This window comes from Microcaecilia unicolor, chromosome 5, assembly GCF_901765095.1.
Source record: "Microcaecilia unicolor chromosome 5, aMicUni1.1, whole genome shotgun sequence".
Taxonomy (NCBI): Eukaryota; Metazoa; Chordata; class Amphibia; order Gymnophiona; family Siphonopidae; genus Microcaecilia; species Microcaecilia unicolor.
Window position 1 is genome coordinate 50,666,942 of NC_044035.1, and position 21,055 is coordinate 50,687,996.

At 43.5% G+C, this 21,055-nt stretch overlaps 1 protein-coding gene across 1 annotated transcript in view; it reads right to left on the minus strand.

Moving 5' to 3' along the window:
• SLIT1 (slit guidance ligand 1) overlaps positions 1–21,055 on the minus strand; it is a 584,144-nt gene that overhangs the window by 40,405 nt on the left and 522,684 nt on the right. The window contains exon 28 of the mRNA XM_030202872.1: positions 18,187–18,278. Within this exon, the coding sequence (XP_030058732.1) occupies positions 18,187–18,278 (92 nt within the window). The remainder of the gene's footprint in view (positions 1–18,186; positions 18,279–21,055) is intronic.

A 21,055-nucleotide genomic window follows, 5' to 3' on the forward strand; every position in this document is an offset into this window, starting at 1 on the left:
CTATATAATATAATATGTGTATATAGATACATATAGTTACACTGCATTTGCATAATGTATAGTTACTAAAAATACAGGTCTGCAGCAGTGTTTTGTATGCTCTGCCCCCATAGACAATTAAATATAGTAACCATGGTACCAGCCAATGTTTGTCCCTTTTCTGTTTCCAGCAGCTCACTGAACAGCTGACAAACAACCAGAAACACCATGCTAATCAAAGAGCAGGTGAAGGGATAGCACAAGTGCAAGGTCTGCAGCTGTCAATCTTAGTTGGAGGAAATGAGAATGAGTCACGTCCACTGTAGGAATGAACAATTTTGCTAATCTTATCATATTGGGAGTGATTCTATAAGCGGCCGCCTCCTTTTAGGCATCTTTATGCAATACACTGAGATCCTATTATATAAGAGCACATGGGTGCCCAGATCCTGTTATAGAATACTAATATATATATATATATATATATATAGTGTTTGGGGAAGAAAATGGATCTCTTACATAGTTTCAAAATAATTTACAATTATTTAATCATTTAGTTTGACCTTTGAAAAGAGTGGCCTAGTGGTTAGAGCACAGATCTTGAAATCCAGAGGTGGTTGGTTCAAATCCCACTGCTGCTCCTTGTGATCTTTGGCAAGTCACTTAACCCTCCATTGCCTCAGGTACAAACTTAGACTGTGAGCCCTCCTGGGACAGAGAAATATCCAGTGTACCTGAATGTAACTCACCTTGAGCTGTAATGGTATCAGTTTATTACTGAAATATGTAGCATATTTGCTGGATTATATATACACCAATATATTTGTGCAGCTTTTATATATTTGACACTGCAGCAGAGAGAATAGTTTCATTTCAAGCCCCTCTCTCCCCATCCCTTTTTCTGGGAACTTCTGATAGCAGGGATAGTAAATTACAAACACTTAACAAAGACAAAGGAGAGATATATAACTCTCTCTGCCCTCCCACCAAAAAGACTGAACAAAAGCTTGACTAAGGTGGGTACCTGGACGCTCATCAGGACATCTCTGAAAACCAAAGACCCAAGAGACAGAAAGTCTGGAGAAGCCATTGAAGACAAAGAACTCAGAGGAAAAGCATGAACAGGACATTTGCTTATCAAAGGTATACCTGCCCCTCCCATCAGCTTTCAGACATGTGCAGGAAAGAAGGACTTATAATGTGGTCATGTGAACAGACTACATTAACCATAATGCCTTGCAAAATATCCAGGACATGCACACACCATGCTTCTCTGCTAACATTATAAAAGGCCTGGAAACAGCCCAGCTCGCTCTCTTGGAACCTGCCTCCTCTCTTGGAACCTGCCTCCTCTCTTGGAACCTGCCTCCTCTTGGGACCTGCTGCTCTCTTTGGGGTCTCCTGATGCCTTGCTCCTGAACATGTGCTCATCAATCAGCTGGACCACAGCATGCTTGTAACAAGGACTTGTAAGTTAACCTACTTGCTACTTTGTTCTATTTTATGCACAAATTCTCTGTTCTAAGATCCTTTTAAAAACCTACCTCTCGTGTGCAATTGTATATTAAATCAACCTTTTTGAAGCTAAAAATATGGTCTCTTTGTGTTCTGAGTATATGGTATCTTTTATATATACTTAATTTATTTAATTTATTGCAATTATCACCTTTGGTGATTGGTGGAGAAATTAATACCCTAAAACTTATAAATACAGCACCTGCTCTTAAATTATAAACAGTAGCGAGTGCTCTAGAGCTCTTTCCCCCAAGATAAATCATTTCTTGTAACAGAGCTACTATTGAAAAAGGTATGAGCACAATCTAAATAAATAAATAAATAATATTAGTAGTATAATTTACCATTTGTCTAATTAATTGATTTTGACAGGTGCCATGCTCACGTCTGGGTTCTTAGCCAGTCAGAATTGAGGATCCACCCAAGCCATGCTCCTTCTCCCTCCACTTTTGATGATATTGCCAGATGTGATATAGCCCCACCCCCACCCCTTTGCATAACCCCACCCCAAACACCACCTTTTTTGCATATCCCCCACCTCAAACCTCATCCTCTTTCACATAGTCTCAACCAAACCCCACCCCATTCCAGTGACATCATGACTGCCTAGGCCATGCCCCTTTTCAAGATGGCAAAGGTTTTTATTTTTAAAAAGTCCTTGGCGCGGGGGGGGGGGCATGTAAGTGGAGAAGGGAGGAGGCATCTATATAGCTGGGTACTGCATCTTTCTATGTACATGAATTTTGGGCTTTGCCAGCTTTTTATTTTTCAAGTTGTCAGCATGTAAAGTGTGAAATGTATTTCTGGAGAATGTAAAGTGTGAAATGTATTTCTAGTCCAGACATGTCTGGAACGAGGATGTGCACAGTTCAAAGCCGCCATGTATTTCTTTTTCACGTGACCTACTTCCTTTTACAATACAGTACATCCATAGGCGGTCGGTGGCCCAACTGTTTGGGGAGGCTAAAGGGGGCGGGGTTAGGGGTGGGGCTTACATCTATAATTGTCTGACAACACAGAAAAAAAATAAGTAAAAATAAGTCACAATTAATACCTTTTATTAAATTTAGATATTAAATATGTATCATATATCAAAGAATAAAGTGGTTGCTCAAAGCATATACTAACTACAATTGCTCAACTGCAAAACACTATGCACAAATTTGTGCAAAAACACACTCAGAACCTTACTGTACCATAACACTGGGCAGACCCTAATAAACCAATATACCACCCAAAATGCGTCCACTCCTCTGGCTCTCTCTGATGCACTTCCTGTTAAACAGGAAGTGCATCAGAGAGAGCCGGAGGACGCGGCAAAGGGGAGCGGGAACGGAGCTGCCTGTGAGAATGAATGGCAGGCAGTGAGGCAGCGCTGACCGCGATGGGTACGGGTGAAGATAAGAATGCTTTAGGGAGTCAGGGACCGAGGCAGGCAAATTGCGAAGGGATGTTGGGTGGGCCCTGGCTGGGGGTTGGGGTCACGTACGGGGGGGACTCCCCGACGGGGAGAGCAGGAAGGACGGTGGGAGAGCTCCCTGGCTGCTGCGGAAGCCCTGCGTTTGTGAGGGCAGCAGCCAGGGAAACATCAAGATTGGGCTGGGGAGGCTTAGCCTCCCCAAGCCTCTTATATGGGGCGCCTATGAGTACATCTCTGTGTGAGCAGGGCTTGCTTGCTCATATTGACAGTCAGGAAGGATCAACATTTGTTTAAACAAAAGCCCTTAGAGTACTACTAAGAGAGTCTTCTGCAAAACCTAAAAGTATTGTAAAATATATTGCTCTGGGGTTCTCTCTATCTTAAAAACTGCAATCATACAGCTCAGATTTTTCTGAACTGCCTGCTGAAATTGGGGGATAGGAAGGGGAAATCTGTGAGCAGTTGGTAAAACAAAATGCAGGCTGGCTCGGCACACACAGGTAGACTGACACAGTTTAAAACCAATGTTATTTAAGAGGAGAGGTGAGTTAAAAGCAAGTAATCTGCTGGTCTCCATGTATGAGAGCTTGCTGGCTGATGAGCTACACGGGGAAAGGAGAGGGGAAATGATTGTAAAACCAGTAGGTTTGTTTTAGAGGGCGGGAAGGTGTGACCTATGCTTCTGATGGAGAGGCAATTGCTGAGAAATGCACAGTTTGGTTAAACAAAAAGCTTTTTAAAGAAAGGGCATGTCCTTTCACGCCTGAGATAACATACCATGAAGATCTCAAAGCACTGCCTAAAAAAGCCTTTTAATATGGTCGCACAAATGTTTTGCTGGTACAAGTGTGGATGTTCTGATTCTCTCGCGAGAACGTCCCTTTTGTTCCTGAGAGAAAAGCAGACAGCTAATTACACAAAAAATACATTTAAAAAGTGATTTAATAGTTGGGAAAAATAAACCATACACTCCTCCCAGGCTGCAGGGGCGGTGTCTGATGAGTGATATAATGATCGATGTTACTTCCTATCATGTGACCCATCCAAGATGGTGGTGATTAGTGTGAAACAGGAAGTGTTATAGAGTGTCCACTACTCACCGCCATCTCATAAAAGAGGCGGTGCCTGGGCAGAGCCATAAAGTCACCAAAAGGGGTAGAGTTTGGGGTGGAGCTATGCAAAAGGGACAGGGAAACATAAAAAGGTGGGTTTGGGGTGGGACTATGCAAATGGAGCAGAGCTTGAGTAGGGCTATGATGTCATATCTGGTGATACATCAAAAGTGGTGGGGGTGGGGAGTAGATGTAGCTTGGGCAGATCCACAATTCTGATCGGCTGAGAACTCAGAAGTGGACATGGTACCTATCAAAATCAATTAGTTTGACAAATGGTATGTAAGTTAAACTACTTATATTAACTTCAGGCAGAAGTTTCTGCCGCAGCGGAACGTTTTTGGGTTATTTGGAAAAATGCTGAGGGGGCCCATTTTTTTGGATGCTGTATGTGTGTATATATATATATATCAAGCTAAGCATTAATTGTACTTCTGTATTATGTACTAGACTTCTACAAATCTAAATTTTGTAACCGCCTTTTTAGCAATATGTAAGCCACATTGAACCTGCCATACAGTGGGAAAATGTGGGATATATATATGCAGAGAGAGAGAGAGAGAGAGAGAGAGAGAGAGAGAGATCTTGTCAGAACAGTTTCCAAAGCTATTTATGTGCCTAAACCAGGGGCGTATCTGCGTGGGGCCACAGGGGCCTGGGCCCCCACAGATTTCGCCCTGGACCCCCCTACTGCCGCCGTGGGTACCTTTGCTGGTGGGGGACCCCCAACCCCCACCAGCCGAGGTCCGCTTCCTCCTGCCGTTGCGAGGTTTTTTAAGTTCTTCATCGGGATTCGTCCTCCGTCACTCTGTGCTGCTGTTCAAAGAAGCTGCTAGCTGAATGCAGTTTCAGACTGCGTCTGACGTCGCTGCTGCACGTTGTACATGAGTCTGACGTCCTGCACGTACAACGTGCAGCAGCGACGTCAGACTCAGTCTGAAACTGCATTCAGCTAGCAGCTTCTTTGAACAGCAGCACAGAGTGACGGAGGACGAATCCTGATGAAGAACTTAAAAAACCTCGCAGCGGCAGGAGGAAGCGGACCTCGGCTGGTGGGGGTTGGGGTCCCCCACCAGCAAAGGTACCCACGGAACCGGGGGGGGGGGGGTCGGAAATGGCGGCAGCGGTGGCGGCGGCTGGGGGGGGGGGCTATAATGTGCCCCCTCACTCTGGCTTCGGCCCCCGCTACCGCCGACTTTCAGATACGTCCCTGGCCTAAACCTTGATTTATATGCAAACACTGGCTGTCTGAAAATGCTCCTCCACAGCTATAAGCCACTGGACTCTTCTACAACATATGTTTAGTTTAGTCATATTTGATATACCACCTTTAACTGGTTCATGGATGAAAACAGTGTACAATAAAAAATATGTGTAGTTGCACTAAAAGGTGGAGCTCATAGGGACTGAGATTAAGTTCAAGGAGGCATACAATACATACAGATTGAATTTTCAACTGCAGCCACATTACCTTCCACAGAAAAAGTACCTGCACAAAAAGCAGATGAAAAAGCTTGTGTCATGGCTCTGCTGTGCCTTCTGTCCTGACACACCTTTCTCCTGAAGGTCCCGTGGCACTCCCGGGGGTGGTAGTCTGTTCCTGCCATGGCTCCATCTGCTGACCAATGCCAGTTCCTTAGGATGTGTGCCGAAGATGTTGTTTTGCCTTCCAGTTCCTGTCTTGCGTTGTGTATTTCCAAGCTGTGCCTTTGTCTTCAAGTTCCAGCCATGCCTTTGTCTTCAGGTTCCAGCCGTGCCTTGTCTCAAGTTTCAGTCCTGCCTTGATTCCAAGTTCTTGCCTTGCTCCATTGTGTCTTCAGCTGCTGCCCTATTCCAGTCCAGTCTGGTTTTCAAGTTCTGGTCCAGCCTTATCTTCAAGCTTCAGTCCTGCCTTTTTTCCTAGTGCCTGTCTTGCCTATCTTCTCTCTTGCCTTAGTTCTGTCTTGCTTTGCCCTGTCTAGTCCCATTCTTGCCCTACCTTGTCTGGATCCGGTTTTTAGCCTTATTGCCTTGTCTTGTCTGGTTCCAGATCTAGCCCCGATTGTCTTGCCTACTCCGGGTCCAATTCCAGCCCTGTCTGTCTTGTCTATCAAGTCCTGCTGTCTGCCTTGTCCTGCTGTCCACCTTGTCTTCAGCCATGCCTTGCCTAGATGCTGTGCCTAGCCTCAGTGAATTGTCTGCCGAAGTCAGCCTCGGCCACGGTCCAAGGGCTCAACTCTCCTCGAACTGTGATAGCCAGTAGGTGCTCTACATCCATGGGAAGTTTCAAAGTGAAAGTATGTGCACATTTTCTCTTTGAAAACTGGTTCAAAGTGTACGGGTAAAACCTTTTCTGTAGGCTTCATCCCAGTGCAGACAGTCATGAAAACTCAAACCCAATTAACATTTAAGCAATGTCAGTTGTTTTTTTGTTTTCATTAGTCTAGTTACTTATTTGGAGCAGAATAGAAAGAGCACAAAGAAAGCATTAAAATGAGAGACTAAGGAGCCCTTTTACTAAGCTGCGCTAGTAAATGGGCTTAGCACGTTGTAACACTTTCCTACTCGCTAAGCCCATTTCTAGCGTGGCTGTAATATAGCCATTTTTCTATTTGTTTCATTTCAGGCTGTGTGCATTAGCCATTAATGTGAGAGCCCTTACAGCCTCCTATTTAGGAACATAGTAACATAGTAGGTGACGGCGGAAAAAGACCTGTACGGTCCATCCAGTCTGCCCAACAGGATAAACTCGTATGCGCTACTTTATATGTATACCTGACCTTGATTTGTATCTGCCATTTTCAGGGCACAGACCGTAGAAGTCTACCCAGTACTAGCCCCGCCTCCAAACCAGGGGCGTATCTGCGTGGGGCCTCAGGGGCCTGGGCCCCCGCAGATTTCGCCCTGGACCCCCCTACCGCTGCCAACCCTCCCCTCCGTTGCTGTCGCCTACCTTCGCTGGCAGGGGACCCAACCCCCGCCAGCCGAGGTCCGCGTCCTTCTGCCGCTGCCGGCTGCCTGTAAAAGAATTCCGTCAGCTGGCGGGGGACCCCCAACCCCCGCCAGCCAAGCCGAGGTCCTTTCATTTCTTCCGCTAAAGCTGGCGCCGAAAGTTTCTTCTGAGTCTGACGTCGCTGCACGTTGTACGTGCAGGACGTCAGACTCAGAAACAGAATGAAGCTCATTCTGTTTCTGAGTCTGACGTCCTGCACGTACAACGTGCAGCGACGTCAGACTAAGAAGAAACTTTCGGCGCCAGGTTTACTGGAAGTTCTGGAAGAAATGAAAGGACCTCGGCTTGGCTGGCGGGGGTTGGGGGTCCCCCGCCAGCTGACGGAATTCTTTTACAGGCAGCCGGCAGGAGGACGCGGACCTCGGCTGGCGGGGGTTGGGGTCCCCCGCCAGCGAAGGTAGGCGACAGCAACGGCGGGGGGGAGATTGGCAATGGCAGCGGCTGGGGGGAGGGGGATCGGCAATGGCGGCGGTGGCGGGGGGGCTATAATGTGCCCCCTCACTCTGGCCCTGGCCCCCCCTACCACCGCAGTTCAGATACACCCCTGCTCCAAACCACCGGTGCTGCCACCCAATCTCCAGAGTTGCTTGTATTAACCAGTTAGCTAGCAAACACTTTCATGCCCACTCTCCGCCTATGCCACGATCCCTCCTAAAATAAATAGAAAATAAGTACAGGTGGGCAACAATTAAAAATTGAAATCATGATTAATCGTGCAATTAACAGTTTTAGTTGCATAACTAATTGCACTTAATCATGGTATGCATTTTGGGCAATAAAAAATTATGAAAGGTCTCTTTAGCATAAAGAGAGCCATAAAAAAAAATACAAATTCTTTTTGAATATCCCTATCCTGAGTTTTTAAAGCACCCATGCTCCCCTTGTTTGCCCAATGTGGTTTCTAGTGTGTTGTTGTTTGACCAAGAAAACTAGTTACTTTCTGTTTTGTAGCTAGCTCTAAAATAGCCTGTTCATACTTATTTACCCTGGCCTATAAGCATTGGTGCTCTAGACTAGGGCACCGATGATGTGGAGACTCCTTCCTCAAACCTCATATAGTGTGAAATTCTTCCATGTTGAAAACCAGAGTATTTGGCTATTTTACATTCTAAGTACCTCTAAACCCTTAGCTAGCTCTAGAATAGCCTGTTTATGCTTATTTACCCTGGCCTATAAGCAATTACAGCTCCCTGGAGAACTGCTTTGGCAGTGTTCAAACATTTTTTAGCGCAGACCCACCCCCTCGCCCCACATTTACATCAACAGAAGAGCTCGGGCTCTGCATTTTCTCTGCTATTCAGATAAACGTGGGGGGGAGGGGTGGCTCTGCGCTAGAAAAAGAACCTTGGCATTAAAAATCACTCTTTTCATTGAAATATTAACACGTTAAGGGGCCCTTTTACTAAGGCGTGTAGCGCCTATGTGCGCACAATGCGCGTCAAATTAGAGCTACTGCCCGGCTACTGCGTGCCCGGGCGGTAATTCTACTTTTGATGCGTGTCCAAAATGTACAGCAGAAAATAATTTCTATTGTCTACCGCGTGGCACTAACCGGGCCATTTTGGGCCTGAGACCTTACCACCACCCACTGACTTAGCGGTAAGGTCTCACATGATAACTGGGTGGTAATCGTCAGCTTGATTACCGCCCAGTTAACGCATGAGACCTTACCATTAAGTCAGTGGGTGGCGGTAAGGTCTCAGGCCCAAAATGGATGCGCGCTGATTTTTAATTTGCTGCATGTCCATTTTCAGCAAAAAAAAAAGGCCTTTTTTTGTAGGCACGCTGAAAAATGGACCTGCGTGCGTCCAATACATGCGCCTACACCAGCGGAGGCCATTTTTTGGAGCACCTTAGTAAAAGGGCCCCCAATAGCATTATTAATGCGTTAATTACCAACCCCTAAAAATAAGTATTACCGCACGATTCCTGCGCAAACAGGTATATTACCACAGAATGCTTTAGCACATCCTGTGTTAAGCAGCTTTCGGCATGCTAAGCCTGCATTAGGGCTTATCACATTTTATTAAAAGGGTCTCTAAGAGGCGTGAACAGAAGAGAACAAAAAGTGTAAGTAGAGAAATAGAAGGGACACTAAAGGGGATATAACAGACAGAAGCCCCGTACCTGTGTAATAAGGTGTACATATGCAAGTGTAATTATTAATCTATTCACATAGCCACTGTCTTTGCAGTCATATTTGTTAACTGTATATAAAGTTTTACTCACAAAAATAAGGGCCCCACAAGGCTTCCCTATCCCCTGCCCGTTCCCCCAACTCCTTCCAACAGTCATAACAGTCTGATCACTAAAAACCAACCTGTTCAAAAAGGCATACCACAATGATCTATCCTAAATTCCAGATAACGAAACTTATACCAGAACTGGAGAAAACTGAACCCTCGATACTTGATTGCTTAATTTACTCTGTCACCATTGAACTTTAACGCAATACCACTCTGTATTTCTCATTCCGATAATGGCGATTGCCGCTACGGCATAATGTAAGCCACATTGAGCCTGCAAATAGGTGGGAAAATGTGGGATACAAATGCAACAAAAAAAATAAATAAGTAAAATGGCTTTGAGAATTGTATATTATATATATAAGATTTTCAAAGTTGTTCATTCTTAAATTCAAAGCAAATTGACATTGGTTTCAAACTGTTTTAAGTCAGATTTTTTTTTTTAAACATAAACTGTGTGCAAACAAAGGGGCCGTTTTACTAAGCTGAAAAATGGTAGCACATTGGTTTACTGTGTGCTGTGACCACTTTTAGTGCAGCAATAAAATGGCTGCTTTTGTATATTTTCCTGTAATGGTTACATGCTAATTTCTCAATTACGCGTGGACATTACTGCGGGAGCCGATACTGCCACTTAATTACTAGGCAGCAAGGGCTCCTGCACTAATCGGGCAGTGCACAGAAATGTACCCACACTACACAATTAGTGCAGGCCACGCCTACTCTCCGCCCATCACATCCTTCCTACGCCAATGGTAACCCTAATAGTATTGAAGGTTTCTGCAGAGAATATGCCTCCATTGTCTGAGCTTATTATTTGAAAGGACAGAAGACGCATCTGGGCAAAACAATGAAATTGGTGAGGAAGGATAACCTTCATCTGCGGATAGCTTGAACTTAACAGACTTCTTTGACTGTGATAGTAGTGCAAGGACAAAAGGACTCCCATTCCACTTTAATGGCTACCTTGGCTCTTCGGGAGGTGTATCAAATCCCTTCACCTTTCTCTTCCCTTAAGTATAATAGGCACTGGAATTTTAAATCATTTTATCATTATCATGATATTCTTTTTCTGGGCAAAAATGTTTGTTTTTCCTCACTTGTGTAAAGTAACACTTTTGTTACTGAATGAGCTTGCAGAGATCTTGTAGAAAGAGGAGGAGGAGGTGACTGATTGCACATTGGTCTGTGTCCTCCTCCAGCCTAGGCCCAACTGTTCGCTTGAATTATGGGGCTGTACAGGGGGCTACACAGTTCAAATGAACAGCTGGCATAGGATGGTAGAGGAGGAGGACATGGCTCGAAGTCCAGTGGTTTACCTCCTCCTTGTGCTGCATTATCAGTTGCTATGGAGTGGGGGAGTATATAAGTACATAAGTATTGGCATACTGGGAAAGACCAAAGGTCCATCAAGCCCAGCATCCTGTTTCCAACAGTGGCCAATCCAGGTCACAAATACCTGGCAAGATCCCAAAAAAGTACAAAACATTCTATACTGCCTATCCCAGAAATAGTGGATTTTCCCCGTCCAATTAATAATGGTCTATGGACGTTTTCTTTAGGAAGCCATCCAAACCTTTTTTAAACTCCGCTAAGCTAACCGCGTTTACCACACTCTCTGGCAACAAATTCCAGAGTTTAATTACACGTTGAGTTAAGAAACATTTTTTCGGATTCGTTTTAAATTTACTACATTGTAGCTTCATCGCATGCCCCCTAGTCCTAGTATTTTTGGAAAGCGTAAACAGACGCTTCACATCTACCCGTTCCACTTCACTCATTATTTTATAGACCTCGAAATAATGAGTGGAGTGGAACAGAAAGAACAAGACTTACTGTGTGCCATAGGGGTGGGGTGGGGGAAGGAGAGCAAGGCTGAATGTGTGCCATGGGGATGGTGAGCCAGAGCAAGGCTGAGTAAGCTATATAAGACTAGGGGAGGGGGCAGAGCAAGGCTGAATGTGTACTATGGGAGGGGGTACAGCAAGATGACAGTGTGCCATGGGGATGGAAGAGGAAAGAGAACTGAGTGCTATGGGGGAAGGGTAAAGCAAGATGAGCATCTGGCACTGGTGTAGGGGTATCAAGCTTGAGAGTATGCCATGAGAGAGGGTGGGGGGAGGAGAAACAACAAAAGCTGGAAAGGAATAAGAGGAGGGAGGTGTGCCGGGGTGGAGGAGGAGAATGAGAAGTGGGGGTATTGCATGTGGGAGAAGATTTTGGGGTAGACAGAATTAGAAGTCTATCTAAGAGTCAGAGGGAGAGAGAACTGCAACTGGAACAAAAGAGGGAACTAAGGAGGCTGGAACCTGAAGAAGGAAAAGGCAGGGGGATTTTAGGTCATATGTTGGGAGAATTCTGCACAAAAAAAAGCATTGCTAATAAAACGCTGAATTTTAAAATATTGTACATATGATTTTCAAATATTTTACATACAATTTTAAAAGGTTTGCGCAGAATTCTCCCAGGAGTAACCCTTATAACAGATCATGAACACCAAATAACAGACTTGTGAAGTGAGAATGCTTCAACCCTATAAATTTACCCTAAAACACTTGCCAGGATCTGAAAGTCTCACACAGAGGGGTCCATGTTCTCACCATGGGTGTATACACATCTATGAAAGCAAAGGGAAAAACTATGCAGAGTTCCAGAGGAGGTAGTGAATAAGTTCCATCCCATCTGAGAGAAAACCTTTCAAGAGGCAACAAGAGGGAAGTTAGGGTTGATCAGGTAAGGAGACATCAGAACACTTGAGACTGTGATGGATGAAAAGGACTTTGTGGTAAGAAAGCTCAGATAAGAGAAATATTCCTTTGAGAAACAGAGAAGCATGAGAGAAGTGAATACCTGCAGGAGCTTTGGAGGGAGGCATTTTGGGCTTAGGGAGAGGGACATACAAACCAGCTTGACTTAAGCCAAGTCACCTAAAAGTGTACTATGAATTTGGACAGAATCAGATTTTTATTTTGCACTTGTCCTCTATTCTGAATATGTTCATCATACTTGCTATACTGCTTTACTCTTCAGAACAAAGCAGTTTACAATATGATTAACATGGTTTCTAAATCACAAAAAAATTAAGTTAAATAAAATAAATCAAAAATAAAATAAATCAAATGCAATTGGGATGCGTAAAACCAAGGGCTAAATCCCATTTTAGAGGTGAAGAAAGAGACCTGGAGGTCCATTCTCCAGTAACCTCTAGATCAGCATAATAAAGCAGCTTGAAAAGTGATTTAGTCTCTGGTCTTCTATGACCAGGGCTTTAAAAGGCACCATGGAATCACAAAAAACCAAGGAGCACCTCTCTCCTCTGATGCTCACTGATCCCTTCCTTTATCTGTCTGCCACTGATTTACCTCTCCTCAAGAGTACTGGGGAAATAATAATAAAGAGAACATGCTGTATCAAAAGATCATAGTGTATTAACCAGTAAGGAAGGAGGAGACTTAATAGTACCCACAGCAACTCACCTTATGAATGAACCATGACACTTGGTAACTTAGTAACACATTAATAATGGCAGACAAAGCCCAAAATGGTCCGTAAAGTCTTCCCTGTTAAGATTTGTCCACTTTGGATACATGTATGCGCACAAATATTCCCAGAATGTGCCAGAACCGGTGGTGGGAGGCGGGGCTGGTGGTTGGGAGGCGGGGCTAGTGCTGGGCAGACTTAGACGGTCTGTGCCCTGAAGAGGACAGGTACAAATCAAGGTAAGGTATACACAAAAAGTAGCACATATGAGTTTATCTTGTTGGGCAGACTGGATGGACCATGCAGGTCTTTTTCTGCCGTCATCTACTATGTTACATGCAATTTAATACCAACTCCCCTAATACATGCCCTTTTACCTGTCCTCTTAACTCTTTTGTCACCATTGCCCTCCACATCTGTTCCAGGCATTCCCCAAACCCTCCACAATGACGGCTTCTACCCCCTCTGCTAGTAGGCCATTTCAGGCCTTGCTGCTTTAACTTTGATTCTTAAAAAAAAAATGCTTAAGCCAGCACCCAAGCCCCAAAGCTGTATAATAAATCCCACAGCCACCTAGGTTGGTAATGCTGTCATTAATAAAGAGAATGATCTAGCCTTCCCATGTTCATTGAAGTTTCAGTTTTAACAATGATCCTTCCATGCCGGTCAATTCAACCTTCTTAGAATCTCAAAGCTATTGTACCACCGCTGCTGTAGGGTGGCAACTGATGCTTTTTCCGAGATTCAATTCAATTATACCATTTCTGTTTAAGTATGTCTGCAAGACATCTGGAGAAGGGCTTGAGGAAGCATTGGTAGCTACTTCTTCTTCTGTACCATTCAATGCCCATCTGCATTGAGTTACTGTCTGATTGCAAATGATGCAACTACTGCCATTGAGGCAACTTCCTGTGGGATGATGAAATTCAAGAAAACAGGGTGTTGCTGTCGCCTTGTGAGCATTGTATAAGGAAACTGAAGGAGAAAAATTTCAAAGACACTGGCAACTGTATTCACAAGCCTCTCATTAAGTTCCTGGGCAAAGGGCAGCATCATGCTATTGTCATAGTTCCCTCTAGAGGGAATAGTGAACATAAAATCCTTCCATCTCCAGCTGCCTGATTTCTGAGGCATTCTACCCAGTTACACATTCATCAGGGGAAGAAGACCTTGACTTTTAATATAAACACGACTTTACATTTAAATTGAAGAACTCAACACAATAAGCCTGATGTATGAAAGGCTTTCCCTTTGGGCAAAGAATGGGAATGAATGAAACTTCGTACAAATGATTTCAAATGTGTAAACTAGCCCAGGCTTGGCAACAGTGTTTTTCTCTTTATGATATGCAACAATTACTGAGGTTAAATAAAATCCACTGCTGTCTCTCTCTCCCATTTTTATTTGTAGGGGCTGGAGGCATTTCTAGAAACAATGATCTACAAAGCACTTATCCTTCAAGAGTATCAGGTGAGAAAAATACATAGGCATGGGTTTAAAAACAAATCTCAGGTTTGCTGGTGTCCAAAGTGTTTTAGTTCAGCTTTAGTACAATGTATTTCTTTTATTATTATTATTATTATTATGCTTTCAAAATTGTTTTTACAAGTGAACACTTGACACAGAAAATTAGCAAGAAACAAACTTGCTAATTTTGAATACTCTTTTCTAATTCCAGTACTATGTATTTCACCATCATGCACCTAATACTTGCTGTAAAACCAAATGTATATTCCTTCCTATTTCCAGTTTCCATGATGAATTGTAAGCCACATTGAGCCTGCAAAAAGGTGGGATAATGTGGGATACAAATGCAAAAAATAAATAAATAAAAATGTAAATCTAATAAACAAATCAATCAGCCTCATTAGACCACAAAATAAAGAAAATAAGAGGGGGAGGGGGGTATTTAAAAAAAAAAAAAAAAGATCCAAATCAGGAAACAGTTAAAAGAAAGGCAAATAGCATGATCACCCCCATCATTCCAAATAACGCAACCCTAATAAGAATTAGCTAGTACAATGTATTTCTACCTTTATTCATTAATCTGTTTTCCTGGTTCAGCATAATCTCCAAGAGGATATATTTAAACTAACTTTGCATACACTGGACACATTGGGGGCAATGCAATAACAGGGCATGTATTAGGAGCCTATTTACATGGTAAATAAGCACATATGCACATAAATGCTAGAATTCTAAACATTTAGATGCAGACATACGAGTGTCTAGGTATTGAATTGCTCTGATTAAAACGTATAAAAAGGGGTTGAGTATCTGAGAAAGTGGAGTTGCTTACCTGTAACGACAGTTCTCTGTAGACAGCAAGTCAATGAAGCCACAGTTGATGGGGATGTCATCCTGATGTTTCCTCTGTGCTGGAGCTCTCCACCAGCTCAAGAAACGCCTTTTGGCTTCTCTTGAGCACATGCGAATCCTCCCCCCTTTCAACATACTAATTACATCAGTTGGTCTTCAGAGCTACAGGAACTGTGCTGTATCATCGGGCAGTGTGGCCGCCTCTGGTACACTGCCAAAGGGGCACACTTAAGGGGCATATCCTGCCCCTTAGTGCACCCCTTTGTGGGCAACTTTGGGAGAAAGTTTGGGATTTTTACTATGTTTTAATATGGGGATTTGAGTTTATTTCCTACTTAATTTTAGTTTGATGTTCCCCAGCAATTGACAGATCCAGGATTAGGCTCATTACACTGCTTTTGATATTGGGTCAGTTTAATGGTGTTTAATACTGAGAATATTACAAAATAATTTTGGATATTTAGGAATAATATGTTAGATATTACAGGAGCGTAGCCAGACCTGTTATTTTGGGAGGGCCCGAAGTTAACCAGGGTGGGTCCTTCCATAGCTTTTTTTCTTAAACTTTCCCTCTGCCCTTGCAATCATCATGTTTCTCCTCCCCCCCACTCAGCATCCGCTCTTCTTTCCCCCCTCCCCGCCCGGCATTCGTTCCTGTCTTCCCCCTCTCCCCCTCACCATCTGGCATCCATTCCTGTCTTTCCTTCCCCCCTCCCCAGCTGGCATCTGCTCCTCTCTCCCTCCCCAGTCTACCTCCAAGCTGTTGCCAGCAGCAATTCCAGTCAGCAGCCTGCGCCAGCCCTGCAGGCTTCCCTTTACTGCCTCTGCGCCAGTGAAGAAACAGGAAATTATGTCATCGAGGGCAGGACACAGTACAGGGAAGCCTGCAGGGCTGGCACAGGTTGATTACAGGAATCGTTGCCAGTGATAGCTCAAAGGTAGATGGGGGCGGGGTGGGGAATTTAGAGCAAGACAGGCAGCTGCCATGAGGGCAAGAGAAAGAGGTGTGAGGCACCGCCAATGAGGTCCTTGGGGGGCCACTAGGTGGGCCTGAAGCAAGAATGGGTGGGCCTGTGCCCACCCAGGCCCAACCGTAGCTACGACACCGAGATATTATGTCTGCTGCTTTGTTGGACATATCCACTGATGGTGGAGAGAGGTTGTAGTGGTATTGTTATATCAAGAAATTCTTGTTGTTTTAACTACTAACCAAAAGGTAAGAGGAAAGCCAATAGAGTCTGCTGAAAGACAATGGCTAGTGGATTGTCTAGCACTGCAACCAAGTAAGATTGAAGTTTTGTATGCAATGGACCATCCAGTCCTAGATGCTACGCTAGAAATGTACCTTTGGACATCAATTCTGACCCTCCTATTCCTTGTTTTTATTTGAATGAAAGGTCAGTCTGTAATCTTGTTCAGAGATTTCATTACAGATTCAGAAGTAGGTCTTGCCTTTATTGTTGAGACCTGGTTATCAGGCTTAAACAGTCCACAGTTACCAGAACTCTGTCTTCTAGGCTATAAAATTCTTTATAATCCAAGATACATAGTAACATGGTAACATAATAGATGACGGCAGAAAAAGACCTGCACAGTCCATTCAGTCTGCCCAACAAGATAAACTCATATGTACTACTTTTTGTGTATACCTTACCTTGATTTGTACCTGTCCTTTTCAGGGCACAGACCGTATAAGTCTGCCCATCACTATCCCTGCCTCCCAACCACCAGCCCTGCGTCCCAGATTAGGCAGAATAGGGGGTGATTCACCTATTATTTATAAAGACTTTTTTCATTTGACATTAATAGATGCAGTTATGATTTCAGGACTAGAATCGTTGATAATTACAAGATGAATCCTCTTTTGGACACGTGAGAATAATATTGATATATAGGTCTCTGGACTTATGGGCAGATATTCCATTTGTAATTTGCAATACCATTTGTAATTCTGCTACCCTGAAATGGCAACCGCCATTACAGCAAATGTAAGCCATATTGAGCCTGCAAATTGGTGGGAAAATGTGGGATACAAATGCTACAAATAAATAAATTAAATAAATAAATAAATATTCGACTAAAATTCTTGGAGGCAGAGCTATCTGCCCAATACTCTCGCATTATTATTTTGGGAGAGTTAAACCTCCACTTGGAAAATAGATTCAAATATTAATACTTTTAAGTCCTTTTTTAAGTTCTATAGATCTCTCTTTTTTTTCTTTGTTAAGATGGTCCCAACTCTTGAAGCAGGGCACTACCTAGATTTGATACTTTTACGTCAGGTAATTCTTTTAATTCCCCAGTAACCTCATGTCACTGGAAAGCAGTTCTATGGTCAGATCATTTTCTTTGGATTCTGTATAGGTCACCCAAAGTTGAGCATGGATATTGTGGCATGGATCACAGATCTGCACATAAACTAATTAATCAGGTGTTAATAATTGGTGTTAATTGGCACTCATTAAGAGTTATGCATGGATCTGTACTATGCCCTATTCTATACCATGTGTGCAGTTCCAAAGGGGAAGTGGCACCTGGAGAGGCTTGGGCAGGTCAGGGGCGGTCCCAGTATTTAGGCGTGATGATATAGAATAATGTAATTTATATGCCCATCTGCCATTACTTGGGCACCTTCAAACCCGTCCCAAGCACAAATCAATTTTTTAAATGTAATTTAACATTTTGTGAAGGATCTCCAGAATTCATGCATCCAGACTGCTAAACTCACAGTTTTCTTGCGGTCAGGTGCAAATCGTCATTGATCCTTTGGTGTATATTTTTTTGTGTTTTTTTTTTTTAACTTTTTAGTGCTTCATTATTCAAAAATCTCATATTTCATTTCACAACTCATTTCTTAATTATAACACTGTTTAGGCATGTTCGTTCACTTAACTGGCAGCAAAGTGCAAGACCTCAGGAACCTCAACCGACTTGGAAATGCTTTGCGACATCTTTATGAGGAGGGTAGACTGGCTATATTTAACTCTTTAGCAATGGTAGCTGGTGTGGTGCACTCATGCATAAACCAATGACAACAAAAGCTGTAGGATCTGCTGGGGATATGGAAAAATGTTCATAGTCCCTAACCTAAAAGTGCAACAGTACCATAGCCTTGCCACTCACATGAACCCAGCCTCCGGCTCAGCATGGCATGTTCCACCGTTTTCACAGGGATTACTGGAGCAGGCATTGACGGGAATCTCACAGTCTTTGCCCTAAGAGAGAAATATTTAATCAACGTGCCTCTTTTGTACATATAAGAATAAATATAATTTTTTTTACATTATATTAGCCAATTTTTTCTATTCCGCCCACACCACAATTAGTTTGAGGCGGATTACACAAGAAGAACTGGAAACATTCATTCTAGGAATTATAAGACCAAATTAAAACAAGTTAATCCAGAAAAAATAAATATAAGTATCATATCAAAATAAAATTTGCCAGATAAAGCAGAGTTTCGACTATTCGGATAACATATGTTTCTTAAACAATATAGTCTTAATAAAAATGTGAAAGGCAGCATAGTTAACGATCTCAGATTCATATGAAGGTAATATGTTCCACAGCTTTGCTGCTTGATAAGAAAAATTTGCGGAGAAAGATTTAGAAGATTTCATGCCCTTACATGTGCTTCTTTATGGATAATGGAATACAGCATAAAACGTCTATCGGCTGCTGAATACAAAGAGGGTTGTGGCAGGACACAGTCATGAAGTATAAAATAGGGGGAGAAGAAGAGGGATACAAAGGAGAAACTGGAGAATGCAGAAGTAGGAACATGGGCTGGGTGTGCACACGGTAATTCTTTCGTGGGAGCAGGGCGTGCAGTTTCAGTGTTCAAATTAATAGTAGGATCTACACAGGTAAAATGAGGAATTTCTGCACACAGATTGGCTGAATGTACTGCAGTGAATTTCCAGCCTCCAAAAACTAGAGAGGCAATGAGCAAAGTGCCTGCATTGCTGCAAACACCACAGGTACGTTTTGCACATCAGGTTTGCACCAGTAGTTAAAGCAAAATTTAATACACATCTGTCTTTGATTATTGCCAACCTGCAGAGATTTTCCTTGCTTTTTCTGCAGGGACTTTTTCACTCAAAGATATGAAGGGTAATATTATAATAGGTCGCCTGTGTATAAAAGACAAGTAGGTGCCTATTTCAAGCCTATTTTATAAAGACACATAGGCGCCTATGGGGACTTTTACTAAAATGTGCTAAAATATGGGCGTCGAGCATCTTGGTGCAGTGTTTTCCTGCATGCTAAGGCCATATTTAAAGTGACAATATTTTATGCTTTTTTTTTGTTGTTGTTGTTGCAGGTCTCACACTAATTTTTCCATTAGTGCACAGGACTTGCAAAAAAAAAAAAAAAAAAAAAATTAGCATGAGCGCACTTACCATCTTCCTATTTAAGAGGCACTTAGTGCTCCCAGTTAATGCCACGTTATCCAGTTAGCACACACCAATCAGAATGTGCTAGCTGGATAACACTGGCATGCCCATGCCACACTCCCTCCTGAAAAAGAATAAAATAAAATAAACAATACGCAATTAGAGCGCACAAACAGGCAAATTACCAGAAAACACCTTAACACATTTTGGGGTCCTTTTACCAAGGTGCACTAATAGGTGGCCCATGCTACCTTTTAACGCGTGGGCGTCCCACACCCTGTGGCCACCTTTAGCACGCCTGTAAAATGGCCACATTTGTGGGGTTTTTTGTAATGGTCATGTGCTAATTACTCCATTAGCGTGTGGCCATTAACTGCGGGAGCCCTTACCACCACCTCCCCCGCTAATCGAGTAGCATATAGTAATTTGCCCATGTGACCTGATTAGTGCAGGCATGCCTAGTCTCTCCGCCCATGGGCACGCCTCCCATGCTGAAAAATAAAAAAATGTTTTCCAGTGAGGGATTAGCGTGTGCTAAGCGGAACACTGCCTCTTTCAGCTCACGGTAGGCCTACTGTGCCTTAGTAAAAGGACACCTTTGTGGTAAGCCTTTTATGGTGCACTAACCACATATTAAGGCTTCATTAAGGCTATGTGTCTTTATAAAACAGGAGCAAAGTAGGAAAAACTGTGCTCTGCCGCACCTGAATAGGCTTGAAAGTATATGCTTTTTTTACACTGCACATTTCAGGGAGAGTAAGCAATGTGCCATTAACACAATTAGGGGCACTTTTACAAAGGCGCGCAAGGGCCTACGTGCATCGAGCAAGCGCCAAATCGGCATTACCACCTGGCTACTGCGTGCCCCAGGCAGTAATTCTGAATTTGGCGCGTGCCAGAAACACACGCGGAAGAAAATATTTTATATTTTCTACCACATGGCGCTTACCCGGCGGTAAATGGAAGTGGGCGTGCGCTGCGTGCCTACAGCCCAGGTAGCTTGTGAGGCCTTACTGCTCTCAATGTGTGGCGGTAAGGTCTCAGGCTGAAAATAGACACGCGCTGGTTTTTACTTTGTTGCATGCCCAATTTCCAGCACCTTCAAAAAAAGGCCCTTTTTCCAGGATGCGGTAAAAACTGGCCCAGCGCATGCCGAAAAGATGCGCTTGCAGTGCCGCAGGCCACTTTTAGCCGTGGCTTAGTAAAAGGGCCCCTTAAATTTATACCTCTGTTTTGATTCTTCTAAATGTATGCTCCTTTAAAAAAAGAAGCTACCTCATATGAGGCAGAACCAGCAAGAGCCGCCAGCTCAAAAAGCTATGGCCCCGCACCTGCTTTTGGTTTGCTTACAGCCAGAGTGCAGGAGGCAGCGGGTGAGGCAATGGGTAGGCATCAGAGAGGGGAAGAATGTGGTTCCTATTTCCTGTTGATGTCTCAGATGTGGGAAGGCAGCAGCAAGCCTGCCAGGTGAGCAAGTGGCAGCAGGGAGAGGAAGGCACCAGGTAGGCACTGGGTGCTGCGTACCCCTGCTGATATCTCATGTACTGTCCTTGCGGTGTGTGTACCGCATGTTGGGAACCTATGCTCTCCAATAG